Consider the following 25,139-nt stretch of genomic DNA (forward strand, 5'->3'; position numbering starts at 1 on the left):
ACAGTTCACTTGGCCTTGAAAACTCCCTGCATCCTCTCCCTGATACCTCCCCTGACAGACACATACTTGTCACATACTACTATATATCTCTCTGGTAATCAATTCTTCACTTGGAAAGGAAGGCCTGAGAGTAATACAGGCAGTTATGACCTCATACTTCCCTAAGACATAGTGATGAGGAGAGATTAGTGGCTCCTCAATGTATCCCAGCCATCCCTGGGTTGCGCTGAGCCCATGAACCCACAAGCAGTGACTTCTATCCTACAAGGTAAGCAACTCTAAGACAAAAGGAGATGGTAGGTATAAAGGGAAAATGTCACTACAGCCTGAGGGCTGCCTATGGGGCTAAGGCTACTGCAAGTGCTGGGTGTCCAGGACTGCTAGGGCCTTATAGGCACAAGGTCCAAATCCCTGAATAGTTAACGGTCTGGAAGTCTCAATCTACAGAGCATGTACCTAGACTATTGCTCAATTCAGAGATCAGACAGACAGGAGTAGCATCAATAGACTGACATATATGAGATATTATAAATGCCAAGAGTTGAGAGGCAGGTTACCTCCAGAGAATATCTGGCAAAAGGTGGTAAAGTGACAGGGCTCTTGCACACCTGGAGTTCAAAATAATATCTGGTATCCAAAGAAAATTTTAAAAGCTAAAGAAGGAACATCATTAGAAAGTAAAAGCAAAAGCTACTTTCCCAAGAACTTGGCTAACCAGGAGAGGGCCAGTCTTAAAGCCTGACATTATTCATAATATTCTAGTTCTGGGCTCTGAGCCGTAGCACAGGAAATTTAAAAGTGACATCACAAAGAGAAGAGGGCTGCCATCGCAGCCTGTCCAGGTTGTGCTTTGGACTCAGAGGAGCCATAGAAGTGGGAGTCAGGGAAAAAAAAGGCAAAACGGAGTTAAATCGGGACTAATGATCTTGGTGTACAGCGGGTCACCTTCAGGTATGGGAGAAGACAGGACTAGGAGGATCCCAGTGCCTGGCAAGGACAGTGGGCTCATGAAAATACAATCTCTACCCTTGTACAGCCACCAAGTTGAGTGAGGATCTACATACTAGGAAAAGATATATGTAGCTAAAAATTGTACGAAGCTGAATGCCAGTTTGACAAAAAGGGTTACATCAAAGCTCCTCACAGGAAAGCTAAGCAGCAGGACATGTTGATGGTATGGGATAAAAGAGCACATCCTACTTCCATCCAAGACAGGAAAGCTACTAGGTCCAGGATGAACCATGTCCTATACACATTTATGCTAAGCTTTCAGAGAGAAAATTCAAAGTCCTCTGGTGGCCATCCACTAGCCTCCGGGAAGGCCCCCACTTCTGGCTACACTCAAGTCATCAGTCTTCTGTCCTTCAGATTCCAAGAGGAGATATTTCTGTAGCACAGTGGGTAGCCTTTCTTTCTGGGACATATTTGTCTTCTCCACAGCCTCTACTAGAACCTGGTATATTGTCTCCCTGCTTGTTAAGGACTTCTAATCTTGGTTTCCTCAGGTATAACAATGCCAGAATCTCCTTTATATTCTTCACAAAAGTCCAAGGTACCCTTTTTCAAACAAGATTCAGTGAAATGACAACCTTCCTCCTATTATTCCCCAAACTACAAAATTCTCATGTGCCATGCAGATTGGGCCTAGCTATTTCATTCAGACTCTAATTCTACCTTATTCAGATTGATATGGAACTAAATCCTATTATTTTGACCAACTTTATATTCTCATCCAAGTCATGAAACTAGTGAATGACCAGGGCCAATAAAAGAATCTAACAGTCTCCTTCCAGCCCCCCTGCTTCTAAGGTAATACTGTTTCATCCTCTGGATCCCTTCAATCAGCTCTGACTCTATTTAATGAACAAGCACCTATTCTGTCCACCCCCTGCCTTGTCAAATGCACAGTTTAAGCCCAGGTATACTGTCTTCCACATCCCGTGAGCTACTAAGCTTGGCTGACTTACTCTTTATGGTTCCTAGTGATCATCACTTGTATGTATGCCTGTGCCCAGCACATCAACCTCCATAAGAAGGTGCTCGATAAATCTTTGTGAAATTGAATCTTTACTAATAAGCCTCAAGTGTGATAATATCTCCCTCCTCTTAATCCACATTAGAAAAAGGAAGGGAGTAGAGAAAAAATAAAATGCATCAGGCAATGATAGTCATCATTTCTAATCCTCTGAATACTGCAAATAAATTTTGGTAAAATGAGGTCAACTGTTAACACTACCAGAACTGAGGAGATGAAGGGTGTAAATAAAAGAAATGCTGACAACATATTAACAGAGCCCAAGGCAATGATGAAAATTTTCAGGATATCAGTTAAGACTGAAAAAGAGGGGCCAGGGATTTGGCTCAGTGGCACCACGCCTGCCTCGCAAGTACAAGGCCCTGAGTTCAATTCCTGGTACCAAAGAAAGAAAAAGAGAAACAGAGAAAGAGAGAAGGAGAAGGAAAGGAAGGAAGCCACTGGAGAATTTCAGGCCAGTGATTTAGCTCAGTATCGCCGCCATCTGCCTCACAAGTGCAAGGTACTGAATTCAATCCTCCCCCCAACGAAAAAAAAAAAAAAGAAAAGAAAAAGTGAGCCTCCAAACATTATCACCTTCTAGAATCCCCTCTCCCAGTCAATTCTCTCCACTCTCTATACTTCCCACAGTACAATGAGAGATACAAATATTCAACCCTGTCTTCCTAAATACAGGCTACAAATGTTTTTACTCATTTACACAGCCTTCTGTGTGGGGGTGGGGGTATCTGTTTAACTTGTAAGCGCTACTCGTGGGCACTCCTCCCTTCCAGTTATAACTCAACAAATGCTTTAGCTGCCTTAACTATTCATAGGCACTCTATAAGTAGCAATTCTCCCCAAAACCAAACTGGGCCAGGTCCCTCTCCCAAGTTCCCTCATTCAAGTCATCTGAGAGGTACGGCCTCCTGTATAACTTTTATATATATCTCCTGGTACCTATCATTCCTTGCTGAGACTTAAGATGAAAGCTGATGACAGATGAACAGCACTGCATCTGTGTTCAAGGAGCCAGTACAGGGTGAAAGCCAAGGAAACAGATTAACAATGAAAAAAAAAAGGTAAAAAGGGCTGTAGGTTTCCAGAGGAAAGGATGGAGCCTGAACAGAGAATAGAAAAAGCATCGTGGAGAACATTTAAAAGGTGAGCAGGAGCACACCAGAAGGGTGGGTGGGGAGGGGATATAGCAACAGCCAGCTGCAAACTCTGCCAGACAAGTGATCGCTCCTGCTCACTAGGAACTTTCCCCTATTATCCAAGTCACTGAAGAAGATAGCAGTCTTTTCTTTTGTACAACTACCCTAAACCCCAACAATTACTCCACAGGTCTCTTGCTGTCTTGGTGCCTGTCTGTCTTTTCTCTCTCTCTCTCTTTTTTTTTTTTCTCTCTTCTCCCTCTCCCCTCCCTTCTCAGTATTTCTGTTAAAAATAAAAAAGACATATTTGCCTCTACCCTACAACAAAGTATACAGCAGGCATACCATAGAAGTAGTAGCTAATAGTTATTTAGGAGAAAATGAGGCACAAAGAACCTTGGGAATGTGCCCAAAATTACAAAGTTACTTAGTGATAATGTTTCAAGGCCAGAATTCTTTATGTCTTATTTCCTCCAACAGAAAGAGAAGGTGGATAATACAATAGAAAACAGCATTGAAATATAAGTTAAAGGTGTGCGTTTGCTCATGGCTCTTACACGTAAAAGCTGAATGGCCTCTAAAAACCTACCTCATCTTTCTGAGCTTCAATTTTTCTGAGAAATTATCTGCAGAAAGTATAAAGTCCCTTCAATGGATATTTGCTTCCACATGAGACATCAGCTTAGGTCTCAAATTGGACACTGTCCTTCAGTGAAGACTTTGTTTCTCTAAACACACTTAACACCTAATAGCTGTCACTGTTCAGAGAGCCCCAATAGGCCTGAAGCCTAGAGCCACTCTGCAGAGAGAGGGAGAAAAAAAAAATACTGTAAAGGGCTATGTGCTGCTGAGGTCACCTGGGGAAGACTGAGATGCCCTCCACTGTCAGAAAGTTGACCTTGAGATGAAGGCAGTCTGATCTCTCTTCCGCCGTAGACAGGTGGTGCCTGCTCCCTCAGCAGGTCCTGTCACTGAGTACCAACTTATGATCCGCGATTTCTCAAGCCTCAGAGCAGTGACAGGATTTTCATGAAGGCTGAGCAAGGTGACCATGGCTAGCAACCACAACTGGCCTAGGTTTTCAGGGGTGTCTGCTACATGACTTATGGTAGGGCCTGAGCATCTGTGGTCTCTCAGCTTAGATTTAGAACTCAGGTCAGCACCAGCACAGACCATCACTCTAAGTCCTGTATGGTGTTGAAAAGAGAAAGAGGGATGACAAAAGGAAAGCAGGACCTAAGGGGCATGAATCAAAGGATTCTTTGCAGGACCATCAGGCATAGCCCACTCTTGCAGGAGTTTCCTGACAAGCAGTTTCCTTGTTTTTTCCTCAGGCTCCAGCTGGCAATTTTCCTTTAATAAGTATAAGTAGGAACACATAAAAACAATATTTGCCATCAGGACAACTGTTTGCTTCCAAAATCCTAGCTTCCATGAGTACACCCAACTCTCAGACCCCTTGAATGAGAGATCTAGTAAAAGCCTGTAAATTACCAAGCCCATTTCACACATGAAGAAACCTTAGTTAAGGCAGAATGGAAATGCCAGGTTACTTGATAAAGCAAGTACCAAGTACAGTATAGAATTCCCGTAACTACATGATGTAGATCCACAAGAAGAAACAGACCTCCAGTCTTTTGCACAAGATCCTTATCAAGCAAGAGGTTTCTCCTGCAAATCATGGAATATTACAGTAAAGGAACAGTAAGGATCCTTTAGCCCAATTCCTCATGACTCAAATCATAAACTACACCCTGAGAAAAGTGACCTATCCAAGGCCAAACAGTGGCAATTTTCAAAAGAGCCTAAGGATTCCTCACTGTTCAAGGTTCTTTCCTAAAGTCCCCCCACCCTGTACTGGAAATTGAATTCAAGATCTTGTGCTTGCCATCCAGGGCAGCACCACTGAGCTACAAATCCCCAGCCCTCCCTAATGTGTATAAAGAAGTTCTCAAAATGAAAGTCTAGGAATTATAAATTAAAGATGTATATGTCGACTATAGAGATATAGAGACTTTAAAATCCTAAAATTATCTTCTCTAAAATATACAAATCAGCCACGAGTCTGAGGCAGAAGGATTGCAAGTTGGAGCCAAGCTTGGGCAACTTAGTGAGACTCTGTCTCAAAATAAAAAATAAAAATAAAAAAGGGCAGTTTCTACAGCTCAGTGCAAGGGCCATGGAGTCAATATTCATTACCAAAAACATTTTTTATAAAATTTTAAAATAAAAATAAAAAGGGCTGAGGATGTAGCTCAGTGCAAAGGACCAAGTTCAATCCCTGGTACCACAAATATAAACAAATAATTCAGTGGCTGAATTGAATTACGCACAAGGTTGTACTCACAAGGTTGTACACTGTAAGCTTGATTAATGTTAGAACATGATCATTAGCCCAAAAAGAGATCTCATATGCATTAGCACTCATACTCCATTTCCCATGCTCCCTAACTCTGGAAAGCATTAATTCATTTTCTGTCTCCATGGGTTTGCCTATTCTGGATATTTCATGTAAGTGAAATCATAAAACCACAGACTATGTGACCTGTTGGAATTACCTTCGTTCACTTAGGACAAAGTTTTCAAGATTCATCCATGTCCATAGCCTGTATAGTTCCTCACTCCTTTTCACGACTGATGATTATTATTCTACTGCATGCATATACCACATTTATTTTTCCATTTATCAGTTAATACACATTTAGGTTGCTTCTACTTTTTTGACTATTCTAATTTCCACACAGCCTTACAACACTTGTTATTGTTATGCATCTTTGCAGGGGGGCAGTTGTTCTGTTATTGTGTATCTGTTCGGGGGAGGGAGCAGAATATTGAATCAAGGGCATCACACATTCTACACAAGTGCCCCACCGCTGAGAGCAGCTATATCGCTAGTCCCCTCTCTTTTCTAATTTTAATTTTTGGGCTGGAGATTTAGCTCAGTGGTTCCACCTCCGCTTCATAAGCACAAAGTCCTGAGTTTGATCCCTGGTACCAAAAGTAAATAAATAAATAAAAAGGTTTTTTGTACTGGGGATTGAACTGGGGACCTTGCGCTTATGAGGCAGGTGGGAGCACCATCTAATTTTAATTTTTGAGACAGGGTTTCACTAAGTTGCCCAGTCTGGCCCCAAACTGGTGATCCTCCTGGCTCAACCTCCCAAGTAGCTAAGAGTTTATGCCACTGCACCTGGATATTACCTATTTTTTATTACAGTCATGTTAGTAGGGAAGCTGTAAGACCTCATTGTGGTTTGATTTGCACATATGCACTTTCCTGAAGACGAATGATGTTGACCATCGTGTGATGTACATATTTTATTGATTGTTATGACTTGTGTCTAGAGGTCCCCCTAAAGCCTCATGTGAATGAGATGGAGGGCTATTTTGGAGGTGGCTGATTCTAGAGTGTGTTGGTTCATGGTGCAATGCTAGGCCTCAGAGCACTAGGATTAAGGTTGTGAGTGATACCCACCCTAACTAATCTGAATAAGAGAAAAGGTACAGGAAGATGCTATTAAGGTCTGTTGTTTTTGCTGTCTTCCACCACTATGAACTATTGGCCCTCTGACTCCCTACCAGCCAATGATGGACTGAAACCTCTACAAACTGCAAGTCAAATAAACCTTTTCCCCTTTAACTTTGGGTTTCAGGTATTTTGACTCAGCAATGACAAAAAGTAACTAAAACATTGGTCATGGAGAAATACATGTTGAAATTCTTCATCCATTATTTCTCTGAGTTTTATTGAGCTTTAGAAAATCTTTATAAATTCTGGACAGTAGAGATTTGTCAGAAAAATAACTGTAAGTACTTTCTCCATTCTGTGGATTATCTTCACTTTCTTGATGTATTTTTTTGTTTTTTCTTTTCTCTTTTTTTCTCAGCTCAAATTCACAGCGAGCATCCTGCCTCAGCCTTTTTATTTTGACAAGTCCAATGTATTTTTTTGTTTTGCTTAAATTAAAAAAATAATAATTTATTGAGGCAAAAGTTCCATAACATAGAATTTACTATTTTAAAATGAGGGATGGGAGGGGAAGAAAACACACAAAGAATTGAAATATATGATGTCACTGGGCTTGGTGGCACATGCCTGTAACCCCAGCACTCAGGAGGCTGAGGTAGGAGAATCACAGGAAGTTCAGGCCAGAATATGCTAAACAGTGAGTTCAAGCCTGGACTACACAGTGAGACCCCGTCTCAAAAGCAACAACAACAACAAAAGATATATCATGTAAATGTAGCAATTCCCCACAATGAATGTAATAGTACTAGTAAATGTGTACTAGTAAAAATAAACATGTTAAAAATAAACAATTCAGGGGCATACAGTACATTCACAATGTTATGCAATCACCACCTCTATCTAGTTCTAAAACATTTCTATTCCTCCAAAGTAAAATTTCTTACCCATTAAATAGCTTCTCCCCATTCCCTCCTTTCTCCAGCCTCTATCAACGCACCCCTACATTTCATCTTTATGGATTTATCTATTCTAGATATACAGTATGTGTTTATATGTATCTTTCTGTTGCAATCCCCCTTGCAATACTAGGGATGTTTACATTTCTTCTGTTTTAAGTTTGAGACAGTGTCTCATTATGCTGCCCAGGCTGAACTCAAACTCATGATCCTCCTGGCTCAGCCTCCTGAGTAGCTGGGATTACAGGCTGTGTCTGTCATTTACTTAGCAAAATATTTTCCAAGTTTATCCACATTTAGCATGTATCAGAACTTCATTCCATTTTATGGCTTAGTAATACTCCATTACATCGATACTGTATAACAAAATCTGCCCCTTCATCCATTTATTGACATTTGGGCTGTTTCTATGTGTTGGCTCTTGTGATTGGTGCTATGAACATGTGTGTACATGTACTTGCTTGAGTACCTGTTTCAATTATCTGTATACACATTTAGGTGTACAACTGCTGGATTATGTGGTGATTCTATGTTTACACTTTGAGGCACCACCAGACTGTTTTTCACAGTAACTGAATCATTTTGCATTCTCACCAGCAAGGTAAAAGGGTTTAAATTTTTCCCGTCCTCACCAAGTTATTTTCCAAATTTTAAAAACTATCATTATTTTTATCATTATATCTATCCCAGCTTGTAAGAAATATGTACTTAGCTTTGTGGGGTGTGGTTTGGTTTGTTTGGTTTGGTTTTTTGAGACAGGGTCTCACTATATAGTTCAGGCTGGCCTTGAACTCACTAAGCAGCCTAGATTTGCCTTGAACTTGCAGTAATCCTCCTGCCTCAGCTTCCTGAGTGCTGGGATTACAGCTATGTACCTCCATGGCTAACCATTATACTTAGCTTTAACATCTCTGTTCTGCTTACCTCACGAACAGAGTAATCTTCTCATCTCTAATCTCCCTTTGTTTAGAGAATGCAGAACACATAGACTGCATGAAATGGGCCTAAAAGAAAAATACCCATGACCTAGCATCAGCCTTACCTTCTTCACAAACCGCGCCCTCACTGCCCTTGCAGGCTCTGATCTCCTGGATCCAGTATCATGGAGACAGCATTTTGGTAACAATGCTAGCTGATTTTTCCAGATAGAATCCTTGCCTTTTGACCTGAAGTATCTAAATCACTCTTGCAGATTGTAAATCCCTAATTTGACAAAAACACATATGGCCTGATAATGTATCTTAGAAGACTTGCAGGCTGGGCCAGGTATTTAGATCAATGGTTCAACCTTGGAAAGCTCAAGGTCCTGAGTTAATTTCCCCAGTAACACAAACAAACAAAAAAGAAGACTTGCAGACTGCTCGAGGCATCCCCTTGGAGGATGGCAGAGAAGAGCCTTTGCAAAAGTGGCCCAACTTTTACTGTTGTGTATAACTCTTCTGGCAGAAGTGTTTTTGATGGTATAAAAAAAGAGGGTTGCATGCTGATAATGGTTAGGTTTTTTTGTTGTTGTTGTTTTGTGTTGTTTTTTGGTACTGGGGATCGAACTCAGGACCTTGCACTTGTGAGGCAGGCAGCAGCACCACTGAGCTAAATCCCCAGCCCGTGATAATGGTTAGTTTAATAAGGCTACTTCCCATCTTTCTTTCAAGTCTCAGTTCAAGTATTACATTCTCCATAAAGCTTCCTGAACTCCAATAGAAAAATCCCTATTTTGTACCCTCAACTAAACTCTGCAAAGACTTACATAATAGATGTAACATTGACTATATTTGTTGACCATTTACTGTATTGTTGACATGTACAGTGCTCAACAAATGTTAATTAGTGGAAGGCCTTTGATCAGTACAGCCATATAAAAAGTACAGTCATTCATTTGTCATTTACTCAACATATATCAATAACTGGTGAGGAAATGTATCCTAAGGAACAGTCTTCTTCCAGGTTATTCTATCTCACACTTTCAAAAAGTGTAGACCACCTGTATTAGGAGATCAGCACACGCCAAGTCACACCCATGGACAGGGAAATGTAAATTACTTATCTGGACTAGATCCTGTCTCTATAGCATTCTGGCACCGTACACTAAAGCCAGCAGCTCCCAAAGGGCAGGGAGTGGGTCCTAAGAATCTGTGTGGTCAAGCTAATGTCCTAAGAAATCTTACTACTTATGTTCCCCTTTGGTTCACTTAAAATAAGAAAAAGGATGACAGGGATGTCCATTCTTACTATGTACATTTCTAGAGCCTAAAAAGTACATAATGCTCTGAATTAGACCCTGGCTGCAGAGACTACCCTTTTGTAGGCTGGACTATGCCTCTAACGCTGCAGGAAAAGCCCTTTAATCTTCACTGGTCATTCAAGAACACAAAGATTTTCAGCCATCAGCTTCTTTATTCTTCAAAGGTATTGCGAGAACAGTTAAGAACTGAATGACATTCACCCCTTTATTGGTTACTTACCATCCCTGAGCACCTAAGCATACCTTTCTTTTCCTTCCTTCTCCACCCCCCCCTCTTTTTTTGTATTCCTGTTCAGGTTGCTTCTTCCATCTAGAATGGCCTCTTCTGATACATCAATGGAATAAAGCTTTGTCTGTCCTTAAAGGTAGAGATCATATACCATCTCTTTTATAGGATGCCTTCTCTATACTTCTTCTGGGCCTCAAAAGAACTATCTGTGTACCTGTCTAGAAAGCACTTTTTTAATGTTTGGTGCTAGGGAGTGAACCTAGGATCTCACTAGGATCTTACTAGGCAAGCACTCTACCACCCAGCTACATCCTCAGCCCTAGAATGCTCATTTTATCCCTTAGAGCAGTATGTGATTCATCCAGATCTTCTGATAGCAGAAAGTAGGGGGGTATTTTTTGGGTTTTTTTGTTTTTGTTTTTGAGACAGTGTCTCCCTATGTAGTTTGGCCTGGCCTTGAATTCACTATGCAGCCCATGTTGGACTTGAAATTGCAGCAGTCTTCCTGCCTCAGCCTCCCAAGTGCTGGGATTACCTGCATGCACCACCACACCCCATAGACAGAATATTTCCTTAAAGTATTTAAAGAATAGAAGTTGATATCTGGCTGGCCTAAAATACAAGACTATTTCATTATCTCAGTGCCAGTGAAAGTAGTGCAGGTGCTGCCTTGCAGGTGTGCTTAGGAGACCCAGAGTTTCAGCCCACAGACTCCAAGAGCTGTGGTTTCCATAGCACAGTGGTACTTATTACAGGACTCACAGAGAGGAGGCCCAAAAAGCACTGTGTCCAAGGCCTTCAGCTGTAGCTTCTGCCGATGGCTCCGGTCTGTCATCTTCAGCACAGTCCCTGTCATAGTGGTGTTGGTTACAGCTAGCCTGTTGAGGCAAAGAGTAGGGGTCAGTTCCTGACAGCAAAGGCAAAGAGTGTCTCAGTATGATTTCCCATCTCCTGCAAAACACTTTCAGCTCTTGCTGATTGCTCCCCTCTGCACTTCAGAACAGAGTCTCAACAGAAGTATGAAAAGGCACACAACATTTACTACAAATTTGTTCACTCTCTCTCCCCATATCCTAAGAACCCTACCCTCAAAGGATTGCCCATCTGTGACAATCCCTACATCCAACTATAACCAGAACTCCTTTCTGGGATTATCCTATATATAATCTATGTCCACTTCTCAGTACTTATAAATGAACTTTCCTGTCCAACCCAGGTCAAAATGTCATGCCATATGACCCACTGATCCTGAGAACTTGTGAATTATTTTAATCTTAACCCAGTATCATTATATATAAACCTGCTGATTAAAAAAAAAAACTGAGTTAGTCTTGTTAGCATGCATTTGAGTCACTGAAATACAATTTATTTCCCGTAAGGTTACTGTCTGTAAACAAGAAAATGACTTAGGAAAAACTGGACAGTGTTTCTCCTGCTGGAACACAGTGAATATAGAAGGAAGGGATATAGATACGAAAGGCTGAAAAATCATTCATCTGGGTCTCGTACGTGAACAGTTAACCCTAAATTACATTGTATGGTTGGTGCTCTTTTCTGATACATTGCTTTATTTCTCCAGGTGGAAGAAAAACTTATGACATCACAGAGTATAGTTCGCACTCCTATCTCAGCATGCAAGAGCAGCTACTTCCTCCTCTGGTTTAAAAAGCCCACCTACAAGACAGGCAATGAGTCACTGTGATCAGGAGGTCAGGAAAGGCTCCAGTTCTACCAGTGACTCCCCTGTCTGATCATAAGCTGCTTGGTTCCTTCCTAGGACCTCAGTTTCCTTCTTTGTAAACTTATATAAAATCAGATATTTGCTATAAACCTAGGAGTTTTTAGGGCTCTCTTTCAGATCACTTCTACTACTTGTGCTGGATTTTGTCTGATTAATCAAAGTAAACATTACCATATTCCCTACTGCCTATTTACTGATGTGCTATCTACTTACACCTATGAACTGGAATGCCATCTACTTCTAAGCAATGAGTGAAAAGAGAAAAATAGCATTTACTAAGGAACCGTGTGCCGTTAGCTGGTACTATTCTGACATTTCACATATAATACCTCATTTAGTCCTCACAACCTTAGGAATTGTTCTATTACTAGCTCCTTCTGTAGATAAGAAAACTGAGACTGAAGAGTAACTTGCCCAAAGTTATATGCAAGTGACAAATTCAGAGAATGAATAAAAATCTACCACAAATCTAGACTGTCCCTGTTATACATGCTAGCTAGTAATGGGCCTAGAACCACCCCCACTTTACCCCAAGAACTGAAAACTCCATGCTTTCTGCTGTCACTAAGGCTGTCACAGCTTGCCATCTTCTTCTACTCCTGTGCCAAGCCTGGCTGGACCTGGTCTTGGCTCTAATCCTAGGCACAGGAGGATTAAGTGAATTCATGACCTGAAAATTTTGTATCCTACATTTTGCAGTTTTAATCCAAACTATTCCTTCTAAAGAAATGGCCCAGGGATAAACAAGGCAATACTGCTACTTTCAAGAGTAGCAAGAAAGAAACCCGCATAATAGAGTTTTATGGTCAGTCATCTATTCCTTGTCTGTCTCTTATAATAAACATGGAGTCTCTCAAGACAGGAGTCAGGACTAGTGCTTTTCTGTTCTCAAGAACCAGCAGAAAGTATGACAAGTATGTGATACCTTTGGTGAAGTTTTACCAACTAGAACTAAACTGAATAGTGCAAGAAGGACTACCTTGAATTACAGAGCACAGGATGAAGATACAGTGGAAAAAAGCAGGATCTTGAGAACCAGGAAGATCTGGGTTCAAATCCTAGCTCTGCCATTTATGAGCTTGGATAAATTATAAAACTCAAGAGTTCAATTTGTTCACCCAAAAGATAAAATAATAATTCCTTCCTCCCAGAATTGTGAAAATTGAAATAATAGGTAGGAAAATATTCTACAAAGGAGGTACAAAAATTAAGTTTATTACTCTCTCCAGAGTAGGGAAAATCTGTGAAGAAGAGGCTACAGGCAGCAAAGGGGGAACAGCCAGCTCAGCTAGGCCTGGACAGCAGTGCCTGGTAGCTCTGGGGCTGCAGACTGCAATGTGTGGGTAATCCAACAGCTTTACTTTCCCCTTTCCCCTTTGATGAAGCTCATAACCAGATGCACCTACATAATAAGATGACAGATTATAATCAGCACTTACAAGGTTGTAAGCCTTCAAGGGCAAAGGCAGGTTGTTATCATCTTTATCCCCAGCACTCAGCACAAGCGCTTGGCATAGAACAGGTACCCAGTAAATACTCACTGAATAAATGAATAGGTGGATTAATGACTAAACGACACTGACACAAGAAGTCCAGGCAGTACTCTATCCTTCCCCACTCCCAGACCAAGCCCTAGCATATTGTGCCTATAAAAGAGGCAAAGTTAAGAACAGCCGTGAAGAACTCATTCCAGAAATGAGAGGGACAATGGCAGCCAGACCTACCTCTGTACCATTTTTGTTAGAGCAGATAAATTGTGTGTCAATAAACCAGAGGACTTTGTAAATAGGGGAGGGTGGAGGAGGTGAAGGGAGGGGAGGGGTGTGGGGGAAAATGAGGACTAAGACCTGTCATGTAGAGGTACAAGATCCCAATGATGAATGTAACTGTACTGTATACCTAAAAAATACCAATAAACTCAATAAAAAAAAAAAAACAGAGGAAGCTAACAGGGCCCTGAGGCTCCTGGGTGATAAAACAACATCTGGTGGAGGGACCACAAAAGAAAATAGAAACAGCACAGACTTTGAATCTAGAGCTACCTCAGATCTAAATTCAAATCACACTTTTGCTTCTAACTAGCCATGTTTGTGCCCTTGGAACCAGTTTCATCATCTATATCCAATAATACCAACCTTACAGAATTAATATAAGAATTAAATGAGATATTGTATATAAAGTATTGAGTAGAATGCCTGGCACATACTAAGCACTCAATAAATAGCAGCTGTTGCTGAGCGTGGTGGCACATGCCTATAATCCCAGCACTTGGGAGGCTGAGGCAGGAGGATCGCTGTGAGTTCAAAACCAGCCTGGGCTACATAGTGAGTTTCAGGTCAGTCAAAATTACATAGTGAGACCCTGTCTCAAAAAACAAACAAACAAATGGCAGCTGTCATACTATTCCCAGGATCAATAAGAATAGTACCTGAGAATTAATGGAAAGGCCCATCATGCTTAGCAAGCACACAACAGATGTGAGAAGAGGAGCTGTCTGTATTTAACTCCCCAGAGAAACCTGAAGGCAGATCCATGCTATCCATTCCTTTTACCATCAGGTGAGAAAAACCCAGTCTTCTGACCTTGGCATGGCATGGCCACTGAGCTGCAGCTTCCGGAAGGTCTCCTCATACTGTGGCAGCTCCACATACGTAATCAGCCACTGTACCACCTCATCCACAGTCCAGTTGTACACTGTGGAAAGAGACAAGTAAAACCATTATTCCAAAACTGACAAGCACTGCTTGCACTTATTGTTATGATCATGTTGACTTTAACATTTACCACATACATTTATTTGTGTGTTTAACGTCTCTCTTGCTCATAATATCCTAAATAGGAAAGAAATACATATTACATGGATCTGTCTCAGTTACTTTTCTTGTTGCTGGGACAAAACATCCAATACCTAAAGTTAAAGGAGGAATGGTTTATTTTGTCTCACATTTTGTAGAGGTTTCAGTCCGTAACTGGCTCTCTCCAAGGCAGGTTGGCATGGCAGAGAGGCATCACAGAGCAGCCAGGAGGTAGCAAAAGAAGCAGCAGCAGTAAGCAAAAACAGCAGCCCTCTTTCTGTCCCTAGGATACATGCCCTTAGGGCGAGTAGCACTCACACCTAGGGTGGGCCTTCCCATTTTCCACACCTAGCTAGAACTATGCCAAACCAATCAGTGGATTAATTTAGTAATCACACATTCTTAATCCCAGCATCACACAGCCTAGAACCAGCCACCTCTGAAAAGCCCCATCTATGATGGCATGAGGCTTTGAGGGGACATCTAGACACAGATCATAGCATTAACACATCTATTTACGTGATACCCTAAAACAACAAATCTACAGTGGTAGAAAGCAGATTAATAATTGGGTGGAGCCAGGATTGACTAGGAAGGAGTACAAATATTTGTACTGAAAATATTCTGTATCTTGAATGTGGTGGTAGTTACACAAATGATAACATCCATCAAAATTCATCAAACTATATTTAAAATATGTGTCTTCCATAAGTTCTATCTCAGTAACACTAATTTTAAAATATTTAATCTTTTTAATTTCTAAACTTTTTAAAAAGAATGAACAAAAGACTTTAAGGGACATGTCAAAGAAGAAGCTATAAAAATAGTGGATAAGCACATGAAAGGTTGTGCAATATTATTAGTTATCACAGAGATATACTTATTACAATTTACAATCACAGTTAAATTTCACATCTAAAAATTTTGATTTTACAATATTTTTAAAATTGTAAATGTAACCAAGGCTGGGAACCATTCTTCCATCTATCCAACTACCTAATTAACCATTCATAAAAAGTCCACTTAATGTTAAACCTGCAGGAACTTAGTTCCCAACCCAGTCAAAGAGATCAAAAACTAAATAGCATCAGTGAAGCATGGACTCTGATAAAAAAAAAAAAAAACAGCAAGCACAGAGGAGAAAAGGAGTAACTGCCAGGGATCCAGGGACAGCCTCAGAGAAGATTATGAATTATAACATAAAAGACAATAAGAGCACTTCTGAAGTACATCATGGGTGTGTGGGAAAAGGCACTTGTTATGGAATAAAGGCAGGTGCAAAGAAAAGATGTGAAATTTAATGTCTATAATATAAATTGTGGAATGTAGTGGCAGAAGAATGTTTAAGCTATGTTAGTGGTCTTGACTGACAGGCTTATACAACTATTAGTATTGTCCTGGGACACACCTGTTGCTCTGGCCAGTTAAGTAAGGTTCAACCCTTTTCAAGCCAGAAAGTATAGATCCCTCCACTTCTCACATCTGTCGTGTCCTTACTATGGAGCATGTGAGGCACTGTGCATCTATTCTCTTATTTAATGTTGCTACAAGTAGCCATAAGTGGCTATTTAAATGTAAATTTATTAAAATTTGATTAAATTAAAGTTCACTTTTTCAGTGCCACTGGCACCCCATCAAGTGTTCAATAGCTAGAAGTGACTAGGGTCTACCTTACTGGACAAGATAAATTATGCATTTCCATATTATAAAATGTTCTGTTAGACAACACTGGTCAGGATAATTTACTATGAGAAGGTTTCAACTTTATATTTTTATTTTGAAGGTAACCTAAAAGTAAAAAACAATAATATAGTTTGGATCATTTAGGAGTGAAGGGAAAAGGAAAGAAAGAAGGCTAGAAAAGAAGGAAGGAAAAAAAAGTAAGAAAAGTGAGGGAAGGAGAGAGATAAAGAAGGTGTGAGGAAGGGAAGAAAGAAACAAAGAAATCAAAATTCCAGGATTTTTGTTTGACCCAGAGTACAGATTTCCTCTTCCATTATACTGGTATCTGGATAAAATGCTCCTAAACTATGGTATTTTATATATATTTTATTGGTACATTTTAGATATACAATATAGTTACAATCATCATCGGGATCTTGTACCTTTACATGACATATCTTGGTTCTTATTTTTTCCCCATTCCCTTAGCCTCCCTTCCCCCCCTCCACCCTCCCTATGTAAAAAAATTGGTTTCCACTTTTTTTCTTTTCTCTTATTTTTTCTCTTCCCTTTTTACCTTTCCCCTACTCCTCTCATTTGCCCAACACCTTTAGACCTTTTCTTTCTATTACAAAATATCAATTATACATTTTGACCCTTATTTTTTTTCAGCTTTAATTGAGTTTATTGGTACATTTTAGGGATACAGTACAGTTACATTCATTGTTGGGATCTTGTACCTCTACATGACAAGTCTTGATTCTCATTTTTTTCCCTTACCTCTGCCCTCCCTTCACCTCCTCCTCCCCTCCCCATCTACAAACACTTTATTTTCATCTTTTCATTCTCTCACATTTTTTTCTTTTCCCTTTTTGTTCTTCCCCTACGTATCACACCTTCCCTACACCTTTAGCTCCTTTCCTCCCATTTCTAAATGTCAGTAATCTTATTAGAATCTTATGCATTGTTGCAGAATATTCACACCAGGGAAACTATTTGGTATTTACACATGTGGGACTTATTTATTTCACTTAGGAGTATATCTTCAATATGTATCCATTTTCCTATGAATGAATCTATTCTCTCGCTCTTTATGGCTGAGTAATATTCCATTTTATAGAAAAACCACAACTTCTTTATCCAGTTTCCAACGGATGGGCAAATAGGTTGTTTCCAAGATTTAGCTATTACAAACTGTGCCGCTATAAACATGGGTGCACATACTTCTCTGTGATATGATTCTTTTAGTTCTCTTGGAAAGATACCCAGCAGAGGGATGGCTGGGTCAAATGGAACCTCCAGTCCAAGCTCTTTGAGGTATCTCCATATTGATTTCCATAGTGGTTGCACTAGTCTGCACTCCCACCAACAATGGAGAAGGGTTCCTTTCTCCCCACAACCCCGCCAACATTTGTTATTGTGTGATTTCTTGATAGCAGCCATTCTTTGTGGGGTGAGGTGGAATCTCAGTGTTGTTTTCATCTGCATCTCTCGAATGACCAGTGATGTGGAACATTTTTTCAAATATTTTCTTGCTGCTCTGACTTCTTTGTCTGAGAGATGTCTGTTCATTTCGGATGCCCATTTTTGAATCGGTTGACCCTTATTTATGCTTTTAGTTTATCACACCAGAGAAACTATATGGTATTTATACTTTGAGTGGGGTACCGGGGATCGAACTTGTGTCCTTACACTTGTGAAGTAGGTGGCAGAACCACTGAGCTAAGTCCCCAGCCCCCTTTATATGATATTTATGCATGTGTGTCCTATTAATTTTACTTAAGGGTATGGCCTCAATGTGCATCCACTTAGCTATAAATGTCTCAAGTTTCTTGTTCTTTATGGCTGAGTAGTACTTCATTTTATAAACACACACACACACACACACACACACACACACACACACAGAGACACACACACACTTTATCCAGTCTCCAGTTGATGGGCAATTGGGCTGTTTCCAAGTTTTAGCTATTACAAACTGTGTCGCTATAAACATGGGTGAGCATATATCACTTATGATTCTTTTAAATCTTTTGGGAAGATACCAAGTAGGGGAATAGCTGGTCAAATGGGACTTCCAATCCTAGTTGTTTAAGGTATCTCCATATTGATTTCCACAGTGGTTGCACCAGTCTGCACTCCCACCAATAATGGAGAAGGGTTCTAAACTGTAGCATTCATAATCATTTACTGTATGTTTTAAGTATCTACATATATTGTTCTAATACTTCAGATATATTAACTCACTAATCTTCACTACTACCATGTAAAGTAGATAACCCATTTTATTCTCATTTTAAAAGTGATGAAACTAAGACAGGGAAAGATTATGCAAAGTCCTCAAAGTTCCTCAACTAGTAACTACTAAAGCCATTTTTGTCTCAGGAAAACTGGCTCCACAGTCACGTTCTAAGGCTAAAAACCTTTGTACAGAAGCAAAACTGAGGTGAGAGGTGAATCCAAATGACATCATTTAGGTCCTGAGTCAGAACATGTATATAAATAGCCCTACTCATAGATATTTCATCTTTGTGCAACAAGTAAATTTCCCTCTTTTGTTTAGAGCAGACTTTCTGTCATAACAGAAGCTAATCCTAACTGAAACAATTATTGAGTGATCATTTACAACATGGCAAATCACATCATCACCTTACCTGGAGCACTGTAGGTAATTATCCTTCAATATTATACTGTGATTATTTAATGAATAACCATGAAATTATCCTTTAATATGATTTTGGCATTTGTGTATATTTATTTTATTTTGGTTTTTTGAGACATGGTCTTTCTACGTACTTCAGACTGGCCTTATACCAGAAGCAATTTTCCTGCTTCAACCTCTGGAAACTAAGATTACAGGCATGTGCTACCACATCCAGCTTTTTGTGTGTATTAAACATACAGAAAAGCTGGGCATGGTGGTGCAAACCTGTAATCCCAGCACTCAGGAGGCTAAGGTAGGAGGACTGCTGTGAGTTCGAGACCAGCCTGGGCTACACAGTGAGTTCCAGGTCAATCTGAGACCCTGTCTACAAAAAAAAAAAAAAAAAAAAAAAAAAAATTAACCTCTTCACAGTTTGTTTTTTGTACCAGGGATTGAACTCTGGTCCTTGCGCTTGTGAGGTAGGTGGCAGAAGCACTGAGTTAAATCCCCAGCCCCTCTTCCCAGTTTTAAATAATTTTGTAAAGGCTTTGGATATCCTGAAAGTAAAGAGTAAAATTTCCTTTGTGAAGCCGCTGAAGTTCACTGCCCAGGGTACCCCACCTTGGGCTGAGCAGTGGGGAGCATCAGCTCATGGCTATTGCTGATGTGTTCCTGGGTGAGGGTGAGAGTAAGTGCAGGGTCATTACAGTACCCTTACTGGCTCTTGGGAAAAAGAAGTGAGGCCTTTTCTTTTTAAAAAATTGCCCTAGGGTATATGAAGATCTACTTAACGTGATGCAGTGAGTTGCTGAGGAAAATGATTCCACGCAGTTACAGACAAGGAACCCTTCAACTAATTCAAAGAAAAATTAACCTCTATACTTTGTTAAAAGTGAATTACTATATAGAGGAATAGTAACAGACTTAATGCACAAGGAACACATTCAGACCAAGTGAAGGTCTGATGCATTATATAAATCAAAATGTACAGTAGTTAAATAGTAAAAAATGGTGGGAGGAATGAGTCATAAGATGGCACCTAAGTATACAGACATACTGAATTTAAGAGAGCCTGGGGCAATTGAGTTACAGCAAAAGACTGGATTTGAAGTGTTTTTGTTTACATTTGTACATAAATTGTATATAGCAACTTTAAACTTACTATGTTTGTATATATTTAAGTAACATGATAAAAATAAGTCAGCCCTGCAGGTTCAAGATAATTTATATTTTTCCTAAAATGAGTCTGTGCATTACTCAAGCTTGAAAACTACTGCCCTGAGCAGCAAGAATCTAAGGAACCATTCAGGCAGAATGTTATGATGAGATCCATCACAGTCCTCTTAGGATCCGTATCTTTACCAAAAACTACCTATCATCAGAATTCTATCTAATTTCACTTCAATAGGAAACACTGAAGGTATGAATCATATCCTATTCCTACTGCCAACTACTGTTTCTAAAATTAAAGCTTCATATATGTTAGCATCAATAAGAACTTACTCAAAGAATAACTGCCCTAAATGGGTAGTTGCAGAAATGTCCTGAATGTGGACCTCCAAACAACAACAAAACTGCCTTTAAAACTATTCAAATAACCTGGGAAAGCTGTACATTCTCACAATCCTAGCTACTTGGGAGGCTGAGGCAGGATGATTACAAGTTCAAACCTAGTCTGGGCAACTTAGCTACTCCTTGTCTCAAGAAAAGGACTGGGATGGCAGCCAGGGATTTAGCTCAGTGGTGCTGCCACCTGCCTCACAAGCACAATGTCCTGAGTTCAATGCCTGGTACCAAAGGTGGGGGGGCTGGGCTCTCAGTGTGAAGCCCTGAGATTAATCCCCCATACCAGAAAAAAAAAAAAAGACTACTATCTCCTGTGGATATATAATTTCTGAAATGCTAATCAAAAAATAGCTATTCTTGTAGGCACACCTCAGATCTTAAATTGTTTCCATCACTCTTGCATAAGCTACAGAAGTTTGAACATTGGGACCTGTCCTTTGATTTTCCTACTTCTGTCACAGTGGAGCTCTGCATATAATGCAAAACAGACAGCCAGAAAGACATTTCAAATGAAAGAAAGTTAAAGGCAAAAATCCTCCAATCTCAAAGTACTCAAGCACTGCTGATGAGTGCCTCTGGAGTTAAATATGCCTCTCTGCAGAGGCATGGGAGCTGAGAAGGGAAAAGTTCTAGAAAGAGGAAATGAGCTGGGTATGCTGTGCTCAAAGATTACATCACAGAATACAAGAGACTAGAGGTTTGGGTAAATAGAAATTAGTCACTGCTTGGTCAAATTTGTAGCTCCCAGACTAGGATATACTGGAAGGAAAAGAGAAGTTAATTTCTAAGAGATAGATTCAAATCACAGGGTTTGGGAAAAAAGAAGGATCACAGTGTTAGGGTTACAGAAGCGTTGAGGAAAGTAGAATGCACCACTTATTCCTGAAAATGAAAATATATCCTCACACATTACAAATGTGGTAATTAACTACGGTCTGGAGTGACAGGTAATGAAGGCACAAGACAATGACACACACATAGATGATGCATATAGACAAGTGCTAGCCTGTAAAGTACAGAGAACAACGCACTCCTGCCACTGATGCCAAGGGAACTTGGCATCATCTAACACAAAGGGGCCCGTCTGCTTGGCACACGGAGTAGAAAGAAAGATACTTTTTTGTTGTGCTAGAAAGGCCTGAGGCCTTTTGTCAACTGGGAGGGCCTTTTGCCTATTGGGAGGATGTCTTAATACAAGCCTGGGCATAGACTCTCCACATGTAAAAACTCTTCTATCAGCACCCTACAGCACCCTGCAGCAGAGGCAAGCAGGAGTCACTCTCAACCCTGATTTCTTGGCCTGTGTACCAAAGACACTCTGAATGAGGTAATCAATTCTGCGTGGCTGTTCTATGTATTATAGCAAGGTATTTTACAACATCCCTGGCATATGCCCTCTAGATGCCAGTAACATACTGCCAGTTATAACATAAGGAATGTCTCCAGATACTACTGCTGAATGTCCCCTGGAAAGCAAAATTGTCCCAAGCTGAGAACCACTGCTTAAGCACTGCACTGAGGCAGACAGTCTCTAAGAGGATCCCTGTACTCCAATGAAAATGGATTCTGACTAATCAGGTCCTATATAGCTAAGTGCAGGAGAAAGAGATAATGGTTTCACTATGTCAGGCCAAACCTCTAGGCAGTTTTTGTTTGTTTTTAGCTCTGCATATCACTCTGTTACCTAGGCAGCATTCTTATCTGGGTAGGACTTGGCAGCATGTTGTCATCCACCCAGAGTCATTGCAGTCTGAACAAAATAAGTCACAATGAGCTGAATCCTGAATAACATCTGTATCTCACCAACTCTGAGTCCCAACATGATCACACTCAACAGTCCAGTTGAGGTATCAGGTCTTCTCATCTCTAAGATTCAAGTACCTAAAAGTTAAAAAGACCCTTTCTTATTCCATAAGAGAAAATGGAAGAGAATCCCTGAGCTAAAATGAAGAGGCAACAGCAAGTTCAGAGACCCCACTATCAATGAAAGGCTACAGAACAGAGACAAGAAAAACTCATGGGAGAAGACAGATACAGACTCCTGATAATTCACACAGCCAATCCCAGGAGGAGAAGCAGGCAAGTGGCTCTAATTCATAAGTCTCCCTAAGCCTGTTCATGTGGCCCTAGACAGTTCAAAGACTGCAATTCTGGTAAAAAAATGAACAATGCTACACAGAGTCAGAGGAGGCTATCTAGAGCTTGGAACAGAGAAAAGTGACTAACCAGGCAGTCTCCAATCTTATTAATTATATAATCTATGTTTAAGAACATGAAAAGTGCAAGGTGTGGTGGTTGACACCTGTAATCCCAGCACTCTGGGAGGCGGAGGCAGAAGGGTGGCAAGTTCAAGCCTATCCTGAGCAACAAACATAGTTGACCTAACAAGACCCTGGCTCAAAAATGAATAAAAATAAATAAGACTTTGAGCATATATTGCCAATGTATGTGTATCCTCTTGTAAATCTGATTCACATACTAATATTAGGTGCACTGTAAAACATACATAAAAATTAAAGAATGAAATAATTAAGTAAATATTGTTCAATTCCTGAGGACTTTAAAACACAGGATTTTTACTGCATTGTAGAAAAAGCTCTAAAATTAAAGCTAGAAGACTTTGATTTTCATTCTATCTGCCATGGACCTGCTTGAGCAAATCATTTAACCATTATAAACCTCCTGTCATCTATCAAACATTTTTTGTTCTATTCCATGCCAGGCACAAGAAACAGATGTGATCAAGAAAGAGGTCTCTACCTCCATGTAGCTTATAATCTATCAATAGCTATCTTTGAGAGTTGTTGAATAAATTAATTCATAAAAATGAATCTGAAAATGCCTAGGATTTAATACAAATTCAGTAGTAGTTGTGTTTCTCATATACACATTCATTCAAAAAAGGAGTAGACGTTAAAAACTGGATAGGATCTGAGCTGGAGAGAGATGTAGGTCTGCCAGAGGAAGGAACACAAGCTACAAAGTGTACAGCTATAAAGTGTCTAGAGCCCAAGGGTCATGTTTTGGGACAAGGGCAAGGGGATATTTATTAAGTACCTACTATTTGTCAGGCATCACTTTAAAATAAAGTCATATCCCATGGTGCTTATGTCCTCAAGAAGAAAAAGAAAGTAAAATACTATAAGCAAATAAGTATGCATCATGTGGTAATAAATATATTAAGAAAAATTAAGAAATAAAGGGGTAGAAGTATAAAGAACAGTGCTTTTAGGGAAGGGAAGGCCTTTTTGATAAGGTAATATTTGAGCAGAAAATAAAAGTGTGAGCCATGTGGAAACTTGGGGTAATGGCATGCAGCAGAAGGAAGAGTAAATATTACTCTCTAGCACTTGAGCTATACTGATACCTCAGGGATGTGCCAAGGCAGACATGGGCCTTGGCCAATCTTTTCTTTTGCCAAGGAAAGACTAAGCAATTAGAAAAGGGCTCCTGAGTCAGTATCTCTTTCCCATAATGGACCTGTGGCGCCTCCAGATGAAGCCTTTACCTACTTTTGTGGTTTCAGATTCATATCCCAAGAGAACTATATTTGGCAAGAATGTTGCCAGTATCTTTTTATACAGCTACTAGTCAATTAGTTGGTCACTTTGTCAGCTTTTGGTCAGCTATTTGGTCAGCTAGTCAAATATGACACAACAGTTAAAAGTGCAGGCTTTGACACCAGGTGCTTTGGACTGAATCTGGGATCTGCCAATTACTAAATATAAGATCAGGAGCAAGTTTTACTACACTTTTGTCTGCCTCATTTTCGTCACCAATAAAGTGGTGATAATCAGAAATCTCATAAGATTGTAGTGATGATACAGGACAGTGATAGCAAACCTTTTAGAGCTTTCAGTGATAACAGTCGGCTACGGCATGCATACCATAGATTTACCCCCACTGATATAGGAAGTTTCAAGGCTATAACAAGTGCTAAAATTAGCTATTTTTATTATTATCACCATTCATTCATTTATTCATTCGTCTGCCAAGTTTTTATTGGTTTCTGCTCTAGAAAGGTGAGTTACCAGCACAGAGATGAGTCTGGATGATCTCCATTGTAAGGGCTCTCTTCTAGAGAGGGAGACACATGAGGAAATAAATAAGTATAACAGAGTGGGGTAAGTGCTTGGTCACATACACATATAAGATGATGTGAGGGCACAGAGAAAGGAGTGACTGACTTAGATAAAGCATCACAAAGCCTAGCTACTTACTTGGCCAGTCTGGATAAGAACACTTCGAGTCAGCTATAGTACAATTCTCCCAAAGTGGATCTTCCTAAAGATAGTGTATTACTTGGAACTGTGGTTCATCTCTGAGCAGTTTGCTTCTGACTCTCACTAGCAGCCTGTCATCTTGTTAGTTTGTTTTAAAATACAATGTTAGTATCAAGCCTTGAACTGTCACTATAAAACCAATCTGGGCCTCAGGCCTAGGCCTCATGTGATAGGCCAACTAGGTTACTGGGCAAAAAGTAAGGCTCTCAGGGCCTACTAAAACATACTATTAAAAGCTGGGCATGGTGGCACATGCCTGTAATCCCAGCACTCGGGAGGCTGAGGCAGGAGGATCACTGTGAGTTCCAGACCAGCCTGGGCTAAATAGTGATTTCCAGGTCAGTCTCAACTACATAGTGAGACCCTGTCTCAAAAAAC

The 25,139-nt window shown here is 40.1% G+C and overlaps 1 protein-coding gene and 1 long non-coding RNA gene across 6 annotated transcripts in view; one reads left to right on the plus strand and one right to left on the minus strand.

Moving 5' to 3' along the window:
* Stim1 (stromal interaction molecule 1) overlaps positions 1 to 25,139 on the minus strand; it is a 207,949-nt gene that overhangs the window by 20,583 nt on the left and 162,227 nt on the right. For all 5 annotated transcript variants that reach the window (XM_010603163.3, XM_010603164.3, XM_010603162.3 and 2 more), the window contains exons 4-5: positions 14,391 to 14,502; positions 10,830 to 10,945 (exon numbers count right to left, since the gene is read on the minus strand). In XM_010603163.3, coding sequence (XP_010601465.1) covers positions 10,830 to 10,945; positions 14,391 to 14,502 — 228 coding nt within the window. The remainder of the gene's footprint in view (positions 1 to 10,829; positions 10,946 to 14,390; positions 14,503 to 25,139) is intronic.
* On the plus strand, positions 191 to 22,551 carry LOC104847677. Its single transcript, XR_776212.1, has 3 exons — positions 191 to 268; positions 18,832 to 18,936; positions 22,395 to 22,551. It is a non-coding gene; the product is annotated as an uncharacterized LOC104847677 (long non-coding RNA).

Source organism: Fukomys damarensis, unplaced genomic scaffold (genome assembly GCF_012274545.1).
Source record: "Fukomys damarensis isolate Sample0158 unplaced genomic scaffold, DMR_v1.0_HiC HiC_scaffold_16, whole genome shotgun sequence".
Lineage (NCBI taxonomy): Eukaryota > Metazoa > Chordata > Mammalia > Rodentia > Bathyergidae > Fukomys > Fukomys damarensis.